The 12,273-nt window shown below is 39.5% G+C and overlaps 1 protein-coding gene across 1 annotated transcript in view; it reads right to left on the bottom strand.

Moving 5' to 3' along the window:
* Nucleotides 1-2,803: 2,803 nt before the first annotated feature.
* KCNK5 (potassium two pore domain channel subfamily K member 5) overlaps nt 2,804-12,273 on the bottom strand; it is a 32,949-nt gene continuing 23,479 nt past the window's right edge. The window contains exons 2-5 of the mRNA XM_059835725.1: nt 7,393-7,504; nt 5,776-5,942; nt 4,467-4,635; nt 2,804-3,624 (exon numbers count right to left, since the gene is read on the bottom strand). Coding sequence (XP_059691708.1) covers nt 2,804-3,624; nt 4,467-4,635; nt 5,776-5,942; nt 7,393-7,504 — 1,269 coding nt within the window. The remainder of the gene's footprint in view (nt 3,625-4,466; nt 4,636-5,775; nt 5,943-7,392; nt 7,505-12,273) is intronic.

The following is a 12,273-nucleotide window of genomic DNA, read 5'->3' as shown; positions in this document are numbered from 1 at the left end:
GGGAAAGGCCAGAGAGCCACATCTAACTTAATAATATGAAACAGATCCCACCCATTCGCAGCTCTGGCGTACAAGTGCACTTCGCTAGAGAGATCGGAGAGCCTGGGTTCCAGTGCGCAACATCTCCTCCCAATCAAAGCAGCCCAGCCAAGTGTCTGGGTTGTATTAGTTCTGTATTAAAGAGAAATTTATCTTTTTTTAAATGAAGATTGGGCTATGCTTTTCCATTTCATGCACTTTCAGCAAGCCTTTTCTCTCCTCACTGTTGTGTAGCTTTCTCACTGTCACAAAAACTTTGATCTTTGCATCAGTAATGGAAGACAAGCTGGAGGACAACAAAAGCTATATGGAGTGCTTTCTCATTTTCTTTCAAGCTAATGTGCACTTTTTTAAACAAAAAGGAAAAAAAGAGAAGGGTAGACTTGCTACACAAGCATCCTGTGTATCATGCATGTAGTCTTACCTACCATTTCTTACAGTTAAAAGGTATAGCTGTCAACCACAACCCTTCAGATACACAGAAATACTTGAAGGGCTTGGAGTCCTTTTAAAACAATGGGGGTGGGGGTGTCTATTAGAAATAAATCAGAATCTTCTCGATAGGGCGTCTCCCTCTTTCCTGTCAGATACAAGTCAAATTCATCCAGCTACCCCTGCTCCAAATAGCAGTAATATAATAAAATTTGATCTCAAATTAGAATCTCTCTTCAGCGATATTACATTAAAATACAGATTAACTACCAAATTCAATTATGTCGATTCCACATTTTTGCCAGTATAACAGAGTTGGCCCTAGCCTTTTGTTCACTTTCTATTTGAAAAAATGTCATATATGTGGAAAATTCTGAAAAGAAATGAGTAAAGACAGTCCCTTGTTTCACAGTAGATGACTTCAAAACTTCCCATCAACAGACTATTGAACCAGAGTGCCAGTTTCCCATATGTCCTCCTCCTTCTGTGGAAGAAGAGGCCAGCAACTGAAGCTGCAGCCAATATTTGCAGTTATTAGAAACATCTAGCAATTCAAGGTTAGCATTGCAAGATTCCATAAGCTCTTCTTACAGAGCTAGTGAGTCTGCCAGCATTACACCAAAAATGAGAATGAGACAACTTTTAACTGTTCACTGAACTTTGGAAACTTTTGGACATACTGGAATGACTTAAATACTGTAAAACTAAACAGAACAACAGAACTTGACATGTTAAGGTTCAAAGGTCTTGGCTATTTTCTGTTCCAAGTGTATTGGATACAACTGAAGTCAGTACCTTTTGCCAACATGTAATCAAGAGCCTCATTTGAAAGAGTTGTCAGGGTTAACACATAGATATGGAGAAAGAAAGAAAAATAAAACCATGGTATAATTTTCTTTGTAGCCAAAACAATTTGGGCATAAATGTTATGAAGAGATATACTTCATTCTCAATGACAAGTCCATCTCCAAGCCAAAAGATAATACTTTCAGGAGCTTAGAGCCAAAGTTCTTTTAAAAAAAAAAAAAAGAAGAAGTGCCTTACGGCCTTAAGTCACTTGATCACATTTCAATTTGCCCAAGATTTGACACTGCCCAGCCTTCTTGAAAGTGGGATAGAATAACCATTTTATATGCACATAGGTCATACTTTAAAACAATACAAATAAGCAAAGTGTAATCAACTGTTTCAAAAAATCATCTCTCATTCAAGTCTAGTCTGAAGTACCAAGGCAGGGAGGAATATCAAATAACAATACTGACTAACACACTGCACCGATCAACAGCAGCGCTACAGGTCCCTTCTGACAGGCATTAGGGAATTTGGAGAATATCTCTGCCTCCCAAGGTGATTTTTTTTCCTCAGAACAACAGTGTTAATAAAACTTCACCTGTACATAGATACTGTATAAGGTTCATTCAAGTATTTCCTCTAGGAAATGGACAGTGGAAGGACACTTTCAACATTAAAAAAGTTCATTGCATCCTGCTTGTGCTCATATATGCTTTGATCAATAGGTCTTCCAGTCACTTTACTCTTCAACAGTTCTGGGGCTGATGTGCAGTTTAGCAGCGTAATTGGTGAGCTTCATCCCAGATGATTCTTCTTGTTAGAGGGCTCCTTCTCAATCCATTCCTTTGAATTTTTAATTTTATTATTTTATTTATGAAATTACAATTCACTATAATTTGACAAGCACTGACATATTCTAGACAGATGTTTCAGATGCTTTCTCTTCAGTCTGCCAGCACACCTCAGCTCAGATCTGTGTGTCCTGGTATTCCACCTAAAGTTTCTCATTAAGAACAACTAGTGGTTGCACTATTTTTTGTGGTAACAAATTAACAATGGGCAACTTTAAAAAAAAAAGCAAACCCCTTACTTTAATTTGTGATCAAAGCAGGATTCAAATGCAGGTTTTCAGAGGTGAAAGGCTAATGGAGTAACCGAACACATTTGATGCCCAAAACAGTCTCTTTGCAACAGTATAGTCACACTCCCAAACTAATTCCTCAATGAAATGCATAAATGCAGAGCAGGTCCAGTGTATTAACTAGTCTCGTCTTTTCTACTTTGTTTGAGAACCATAAAAATCACAAGAAGGAGCAGGACTCCAAATTCAACTGTTAGTTTACAAGTTTTTCAGATAAGCAAAGCTGATGGGCTCAGAAACCAACTTAGGATGGGAAAAGGACACTGGAATTTGTTAGTTTGGGACTTGCTTTTGTTTTCAAAGAGACAGGAGAAGCTGCAAAAAGACGCTTTTCTCCTTGCTCTGTTAATTTTGTCAATATACACTGACCACTTCCAGAAAACCATTGTCAAACATGCTTCATGTTGCAGCCTTCACATTGCTTACTGTATTATATTCATTCATCAGTTGTTCATAAGGCACAGAAAGTTCTAGCTCGTTACTCGTAAAGGTAGATTCATCAGAGGATGGAAATTTTACCAGTTTTTTTGCAGTTTCAGATTCCTCTGCGAGATTATCATCCATGGAGGATTTTGATGTTTCCTCATCATCTGAGATATCTTCCTCTTCATCATCATCTTCATTTACAAATGTTATGTTGGCATTCTCAAATATTAAGGGTCGATAGTCTCTGGAATCCCACACTTCGCCTTCTTCTTCACTAATCCTGTCTAGCTGGTTTACAAACATGGTGCCTTCTAGAGGGCTGTCTCCAACACGTTTATCATGCAGCTGTCTCAATACATGACCATTTTGAATGTCCAGGGAAGCCTCATCGTACTCAAATGACTCTGTCTTTGTGTAAGTCACCTGGACATCTATACTGGCATTCTGCATATTTTGTTTGGTATTTTCTACTTTAATCATTTTGTCATTGTTTGTCTTCAGGGCCTTCTTCCCAATTTGTTTAATAAGGTCATTGTAGGTCTCTTCCTTCTTTGAAAGGAAGCTGAAGATGTTGACATCTTTTGAGCTACCCATTTGAAGAGGTTTTTTAGACCGAGGATGGCTGTCAAATGACTCTTTTCTTTTTTTCCTCCGTTTCTTGATTGCTTTGTGGACTTCCACAAACATACTGACCTTCCAGTTAACAAAAAGTGAAAGCCAAGCTAGTCCCAGATAAATCCATAACTCCACAAAATATCTGTAAAGGGCATGATAGTTTGCATCTGGATTTACACCTACAAAAGAATTAAAAACAAGAACATTACTGAAAGAGGACTCACAGCTGATAAACATTTGAAGTTATGACCTGGAGAACTACTACCTCCCATACTAACAGAGCCTAGTTGTTTGAAAACTGCTCTGAGAGGTGGTAAGTGGGGATCCGAAACCCTTCTGACAGAAAAAGTTGATCCCAGGTCTTCCACTTCTTGGCTGCATGTATTCTGACCACTGGTCTACAACATAAAATGGAAGTATATTTATCCTCTCATTGTAAGCTATAAAAGTGAACTTTTTTCCTCTTTGAAAATTATAAGCCTTTTCCCTGCCATTGAGGTATGGATATACGTACCTTCCTTGAGAAAAGGATTCAGAATTCCACTTACAAGGACAATCTCCAAAGCCCTGAACAAGGCAGTGGATTCTAGATAAAGACAGGATTTAGGAAGGAGACACCAGTATGCTCAGCATTTCATGTTGACTAGTTCTAGACAGCTGCACAGAGAGCATTGCCCAGTACTTACGCACCCTGCTTAGTATACTGGATCCCATTTAAAGATGCTTAACTATCATGGTGGATAGGATAGCGCCTTGCCTGAAACAGGGACCTGGGGCACCCGAAAGAGTTAAACTCCAGAACTTGGCTCCAGACTTAGTCCAATAATAGCCTTAGGTATCTAAACCAAGATTCAAGAGCCAGATCTAGCCCATTGGATCAGTACCCAGCTTTTATTGAATCTTCTATTCAGCAAAATGTTTTACAAAAGCTTAGAAATCACCTTTTTGAATGAGAGTTTGGAAACAGAATTGCCACACCATGCATATGTAGTGAAAAATTACACGAAATACAATTACTGACCAGCAACAAAATCTCCAAATCCTATGGTGGTGATAGTGATGAATGAGAAATAGAGGCCTTCAATGTAATCCCATCCTTCAGTCACCATAAAGACAAAGGGAGGAATAACCAGATGGACCAAGACACCCCAAACAATGAAAATAGCTGTGCATGTAATTTGTGCTTTCCTCTGTAAAGAAATAATAAAAAAAAAGGTCAGGTAAAGATCTACCAATTTTCTTTTCCCATCCGTGGCACCAAGCATCATCTGACGGTATCAGACATTTCAGAGTTTTGTGCTAACTGTTTATCAGCTGTCACTAAAAGTCACTGACTGAAGTAAACACACAACTATTTTTTTTTTCCTTTTTGCAGAATTCACTATTCTTACAGCTACTTGCTCAAACAGGATTATTTCCTCATAGTTTTCTTTCACACTCTAGAAAAGTTTAAGGAGTCCTCATATTTTATAAATAGGGATACAGACATAGCACTATAGTCTAAAAAGCAGTCAGTACCTCTGATTTTCCTTTTATTCATTTGAGTACAGAGGATCAGAAGTATTTAAGATGCTTCACTCCTATTTATGCCTCCTATTCATGTAACCTCTGCACAAAGCTGCACACACACATATGCATTTCACCATCATTTTCTGTACTTTCTTCTCAGGTGCTGAACCAAGAAATTTCTTGCTCTGTTTCTGAAACCAGGACGTAAACCAGTCCCACTGTCCTCCAGGCACTATGGCCCTGCATTGCCTCCCATCTCAGTGTAGAGTTAGAACCAAGACAGAACTCACTGGGGAAAAAAACAAAACCAAAACAAAAAACAAACAAACCACCACCAACGAAACAACAAAAAGCCACAAACGAAAAACCACAAGCCAGTAACTTAGAACAAAACATTATCTTCCAGTTGGTTCACTGCACAGCAGGAAGTACTCATGCTAGCACAGAAGCAGGTGGGAACAAAGCAGGACAGCTTATTTCCATGCCAGAGGAGCTTGCACAGAATGTCTGAAATGGAGCCTCACCTACATTTGTCCTACAGGTTTCCAATGTAAGGAGATACATATGCCTCCACAGAAGCTGGAATATCTATATTTAGTATCAAAGGTTTCTACATGATCTCATTTTGCTAAAACTTCTAGCAGAACTAACACATCAGACCCAATCCCCCTTTCAGTTATTTCTATGCAACACCATTTGGTAAAATTCATATTTGTGCAAGTGTTCATTTACTACCAAGATTAGCAGGTAAATTAAGAAGTGTAAGCTTAATCCATGCATCAAAAATACACAGCACAAGGGTAAACAAGAGAGGGCCTTACCAGGCTTACTCCTCTTTTTGTCAGAAACTGGCCCAGCCTCTTGGCACGTCCTCCAAAGAACTTCCCCAGAGCACTGATCCAAGTCAAGCAGAGAGGAACTCCAAAGAGCCCATAAAATATGCAGAAGAGACGCCCAGAGGGTGTCTTTGGAGAAACATTTCCATAACCTAGAAGAGATAAGTATGTGCACGGTCTGTTCTTGTTGCAGAGAATTCAAGGCAATTCTACCTATGCACAAAACAACACTGCGTGGGCTTCTGCTGTATCAGACACTCCTTACTTCACCATCTATAAGAGCTTCAGTCTCCTCCAGCTGCTGATCTTCTGAATCTGGATAATTTCCCATTCTGCTCTTGCAAATGTGTATTCCATTAATGCAGGCTGAGAGGATTACTGCATTTTAGGTGTTTCCTAGATTTTGTGTCTCTTTTTCTTGACAAGAAGATAGATGAAAAACATGAGATAAATATGAAATAAAGCTCATCGCAAAACTTCAAATATGATTTCCTCAACCTTAAGCAGCACTGTTTAAAACTTGATTGATCCAATTTTATAGAATAAAAGCTCAAAATTCATCCTGAAGTTAGCTTCCACATGAAAGATCCACTATACACATTTAACTTGTGACCTGGTACTTTTCCAGGGTAAGAGTTTGTGAGTTAAGTGCAAGGTGAGTTGTGACATAGCAAAGTATTTCAACTGAATTTAGTTCTTTCCTGGTCACAGAACCCAACAGGGCATTACAAACTCAGGCTCTACAATCAGCAGCCTATTTTCTGAACTTCTGCCAGAGCTTTCTTATTTAGGTGTGTTCCCGACTTCAACATTTTGTCATAAGTTATATTATAAACCGGGTATTGTGAGTTTCAAATGATAAAGAAAACCACAGTACTGCATATGGTTTAACATCAAGACTTCCATTTCTGTATACCTCCAGCCTTCTCTGGTTATTTTGCATTGTAAATGTAGCAAGGGTGTAGCAACACTGTGTAGAAAAGATTTTTCTGTAAAAGCAGAAGGCAGATGATGTTGAGCTCTGAAAATCTGTATATCAAAGGAGGAAGAAGTCTGTCAATGCAGAGGAGTTTACAAGCACAAATCAGTAATGAGATTTAGAAGACAACACTTGTTCTACTTTGCCTTCTTTGAGAGATAGATAAAAAGTCTAGATGGTTTTGCAAGCTAAGAACACTGATAAATCAGTAGCTTAAGAGGGTGCACGTGAGGAACAGGACAGCTATACAAAAACCTCATATGCACATGCTTTAAGTATTAGTTTAATGGAATGTTTTCTAATGCTTTTATTTTGGAATTTTATGATTTGGAAATTTAAGTGCACGAATTAATGGAACTGGAATGACAGCAGTCATCCCCAACAGCACCTTGAATCTGTTACTTATTGGAAAGGTACACATTTCTCTTCTGTATACCCATGGAGAGACTGCCAAAAAAGATGTTTTTTTCCTCTATGAACCTGTGGGTAAAGATGTACTGCAGGCAACTCCAGCCATTGGGACTTTATTCAGTGGCTATTCTTGACACACAAATGGAAGAATACAATCACCCTAGAGCATACAGAAAACTACAGTTAGGAAAGTTGACATAATAAATACTTACCGATTGTAGTGATCACAGTAGCAGCAAAGATCACAGCGTTAGGCCAATTCCAGTTGTTGAAAGTATTGTTCCCAGTGATGGCAACCCCCTGTCCAGCAGCATTTGACACAACCTGTAAGAAAACAGTTTACAGTCATTCTTGGAAAATCCTGGCAGCCTGAAAAAGAAATGTGTCTGTCCCTCTTGGGTTTCCCCCTTTGTTCATGCTTTCAAAACAATTAAGTATTTTGTGAAGGCTAGCCTAGTATATTTGCTAACAATAATTTTATGAAATATTAAAAACTTGCTTCACCTAAGAAAAAGTAGTGCAGGTGCTCTAACATTCAAATAGGGGGTTTTAATTAGATAAGCTTTTACTTGATTTACCAGTTTAACCCAAATGGATTTCTTCCAGAGACCAAACACACTCCTACAGACTGAACTAGCATTTAACCTCCAGTGCAGTTCTTCAGTTTGGTTTACTATTAGGGACATCTTCAGGACTACTATCCATTTCAAAACACTGTTACATGCCTCAGCTTGACTTGGGTATGAGCAGGACATCACAGAATCCTTGGCAAAGCTAGTGCAATTAATGTTAATTCACCTGCTGTCCCTGGCAAAGTCAAACCATCCACAAGCCAACGTAAAACTGTACAAGACAGACAAATTAACACTTTTCCAAAGTATTTCATGCAACAGGACTCTAATCATTGTCCTTGAATCTGGCCCCTTTCTTATCCCATCTTTGAATCTAGTGTGCCATGATGAATACAAAGCACTCGTTTGCAATGTTTTAGGGAAGCAAGTGTAGTTATTGGCATTTCCACAGACTCAGCAAGCCAATTTTTTTAACATCTGTTCAGGTCTTCAGGTGCTCAAGAATTATTAAACGATATTCACCTTTTGGAGGAAGGGACTTACAAGACCTAGCCGCCCCTGTTTTTCCAAAACTGGACTGCAGAAAAGGCGTTGATAAAAAAACCTAACGACTATTTAGTGCAGAAAGTCAAAGTTTCAGATCAAAATCACGCATCTTTCTGACTCTGACATGTATTTCTACCTCTCTGAAGTAAAGAGAAAAATGATTTATCATATTGTCTCCTAGAAATCCCTAGTTATTTAAATCTTTGTTCTGTCATGTCATGCTGCACTTAGAGCTCTCTCAGGTTACTCTGTTTTTTTCTTTCAGTGTAAACCAAGGTTGTTTGAACAAAACTCTGAGGCTACATCCATATACAGGAGAGGTGACAGTATCTCCAAAAAGTTGAGTCATAACATTATCCCACTTTCTGTGTTTATCCCTCAGTAAGTGTTGAACACAAAAAATATCTTGAGCTAAATCCCTAAAATTGGAGGCAATATACTTTTTTTAATAAACATGACAGTTGAGGTTTATCTTAAACAGGTAAGAACTTACAGAAGTACCTACAACCAACTCTTCCTTCCCTTGTCACCCCTTCCTTCCTTCCTACTTGATTAAGATCTGATCTTGGACCCAGCAGACTCAACACAAAGTTCAATCGCTACTGAAAACATACACAAGTTAACACAGGTTTTAATTATTCTAGAGACTTATTACATATCACCACCCTCCTACTGTAATAAAAATGCCCTCAAAGTGAATGTATTGTGCATATACAAGATGCAAACAATTTAATTAAAAATGCACTTTCAACACACAAGCTATTACAGAAGATAAAAGGAGAGGCATTGAAAGTGAATGAACATACAGAACTAGATTTTTCTCCTGGTAAACTCAATGTGTGTGCAAAACTGCATGCAGTGTCTTTCCATAGCCTACAGGCTCTGGATAGAAAAGGATGTAGGGAGAGTTCTCACCAAGGCAGTCATTTGTCATAAGAAAGTAATGTTGAAATGAGAAGTAGCCCTAAAATGGGCAGATCGAGAGCAGGCAAGTAAACCCCCAATGCCACCCCCTTCCAAAAAAAAAGTAAAAAAAATATTTGTATTTGAGGCAGCTACAATGGATCACAAGAGTTCATCTGAGTAGAGACCAAAGTAACTTCATTCATTTCTGCTATGGTCTGCAGATGAACTTCCTAAAAGTCCCAAAGGACATCCAAAGTACCTGATAGACACAACCTGTGACCTACTAGCCCTCAAAAGATGCCTTGACTTCTTCCACTGCCCAGCAACACTGTACTAAATGTTCTATCAAACACCAGTTCTCCAGTCATTTTCCATGCTATAAGTGCAGTTGGATTATTTTTTTTTTATTGTTATTTCCTCACAGAGACGCACTGAAGTATCTGTTTCCATTGTCACTGGGCCATTATCTCATTGCATTACTCCACCTTCAGTCTGAGATAATGAGCTCAGTTTCCCAGTACATACAGTTACTTTAAGATCTGCCAGCTTTTGAGGTCTGGAGGTGTGAAGGGGGCCCAGACCCGAGGGGAAGAAGCTGCTGGACTGAGTAGCACACAGATGCCGTTCACACCCAGGCAGCTAACATTTTGGGGGAGCGATGGCCAGCTCTCTGAGTTCTAGAGACACTTTTTATAGAGAACCACAAATACTTTCTGGCCTAAGCTGCCACTCTCTTCCTGTCCCTATTTGTACACACCTATCTGCTATTAGCGCAGAATTATCTACGATCTATAGTCTAGTCTTTTAAGTTACTTTATGCCTGCAATAAGCCTGTATGTGCATTGCTGCACACAATGTATGCAACCCAGCTTCAGGAACAAAGATGGTCACAAAACATGCTTAGATAGCTTTGGTGCAGTGGGAAATACATAACTGCTTTCCAAGCAGCATAACTCTTGCTCATACTGAAATAATTAAATATTTTGGCTTCAACAAACAATGTGAGTGGACACTATACAACTGAACAGCAAATACAGTTTTTTGCTTGGTAAATCTGTTAGGCAATGTCAGAGATGCCTTTATTTTCATATGCTAGGGTACAGCATGCCCCAAGTTGCCTGTGCTGGATTTCTTAAACTATAGAAAATTTCCTCTAAAAAGCCTTTGGATAGGAAAATAGGAGGCAAGGAGGGAGAGGAAGAAAAGGGTAGATTGTGCAAGGGGCGTTAATATCTTGGAAGTTGTCATTTAGAAGATACCTTTTCAAGTATGCCCAAATTCAAAAGCTGAAAATAGTTAACTAACTCTGAATTTACACATCTCCTTAAACCCCAGCTCATGACAGTTTGTACTGATAAAGGCAGGATTTTATTTTCAGTCAAACGACTTTTGCCTCACAGGAATCAAACCTCCTCTCCTCTCTCACTCTCCACCACCCCAAGTTTACACTTTGGCAAATGAAAAAGGAAGAGAAGATCTAGAGTCCCTGGAGCTATTGCTGAAAGTAAACAGACTTGCAATCTCAGAGGGAGATTTAAGACACACATAAAACTAATACTTATTCTGATGACATTAACCCAAGTAGAAAGCAGGATGCCATTTGAACATAATCAAGCAGACAATTTGCTCCATTTGCAGGTACTTCCCCACAGACAAACCCCAGCACTGCTCCAATACAGCCTTGTGTTTCCTGGGCTTGGTGATATTTTTTATTAACTCTCTGATGACCAGGTTCACTCAAGATTTACCAGATATCACAAGAAATAGTTGTTAAAATCTCCTCTATCTTGAGCAAAGAGAAGTTTCTCTCCCATGCTTTGGGCACATGCCACTTGCATCCCCCCTATATGACTAACAGTAGGGCTGAAAAGTTCTCAAAACAATTTTGAAAAAAGCAAGGAGAAGTCTTGACCCACATAGGTATTATGGATATGTTCCTACCTCTATTTATTCTACTTCTCCATTTTCTGCTGTGGGAAAGCCCAGAACAGCAGCAAGGTTTTCCCAAACTGGGAAGCCACATACTAATGCATTTATTCAAAATGGTTTTTTCCACCAGCCTGTCAAGGTTTGCTAGGACAACTCTCTGTGGTTGCTTAAAAGCTTGCAATAGTCAGCAGACCTACCTTAGCTGTCCTTGTCTTTGTATTAGCAGTAGGGATAGTTAAGTTCGAAGTTTGATCAATACCACTGCAAGGTAAAATGGTTCACAACAGAATGACATTTAGTCCCTGTAGAAGTAACGTGAGAGTACAAAACTAAGGGAACAAGCACATTAGAGACTAAGTATGTTGAATGTGCCATTTTACTTTGCCTTCTTGGCCTTCAGAAGGAAAAATGGGACAGAATCACCTGCCTCCATAAGCACGAGCAAGTGCACAGGGCTTTATTTTCTTTCTAGGAAAAGAAGAAAATATTCTTTTATGCCATCCCTTCAGGTACTTACCTTGATGAGACCCCGCCGAGCCTTCTCTTCTCCAGGCTGAACAGTCCTGGCCCTCTTAGCCTTTCCTCATAGGAGAGCTGGAGCATCCTCCAGTCCCTTGATCATCTTAGTAACTCTTTGCTGGAGTCTCTCCAGCATGCCCCCCACATCTCTCTTGTATTGGGGAGCCCAGAACTGGACACAGTACTCCAGGTGTGGTCTCACCAGTACAGAGTATAGGGGAAGGATCGCCTCCCTCAACCCACTGGCAATGCTTTGCCTAATGCAGCTCAGGACAGCTTTAGCCACATTTGCTGCAAGGGCACATTGTTGGTTCATGTTCAACTTGATGCCCACCAGGACCCCCAGGTCCTTTTCTGCAAAGCTGCTTTCCAGCTGCGTGGCCCCCAGCATGTATTGGTGCATGGATCCACATGTGATCAGTGACGTTATTCTAAGAGTAAAGGACTGCAAGAAAGCTGTGATCCAGGTTTTGCGTATCGAGTAGGAACAATGTCGTATTTGGTGTGAAATCCTAGACACTTTAATAAGGATTAGCTAGGTCTGATAACAATGGGCGATAGGAAAGAAAAAGGGCTTCGGGAGTACTTATGGCCAGATAGACAGATAGGTCAGACTAAAGA

The sequence above is a fragment of the Gavia stellata genome, chromosome 2, assembly GCF_030936135.1.
Source record: "Gavia stellata isolate bGavSte3 chromosome 2, bGavSte3.hap2, whole genome shotgun sequence".
Taxonomy (NCBI): Eukaryota; Metazoa; Chordata; class Aves; order Gaviiformes; family Gaviidae; genus Gavia; species Gavia stellata.
Note: the sequence above shows the minus strand (reverse complement) of the source record. Positions and strands in the feature narration are given on the sequence as shown.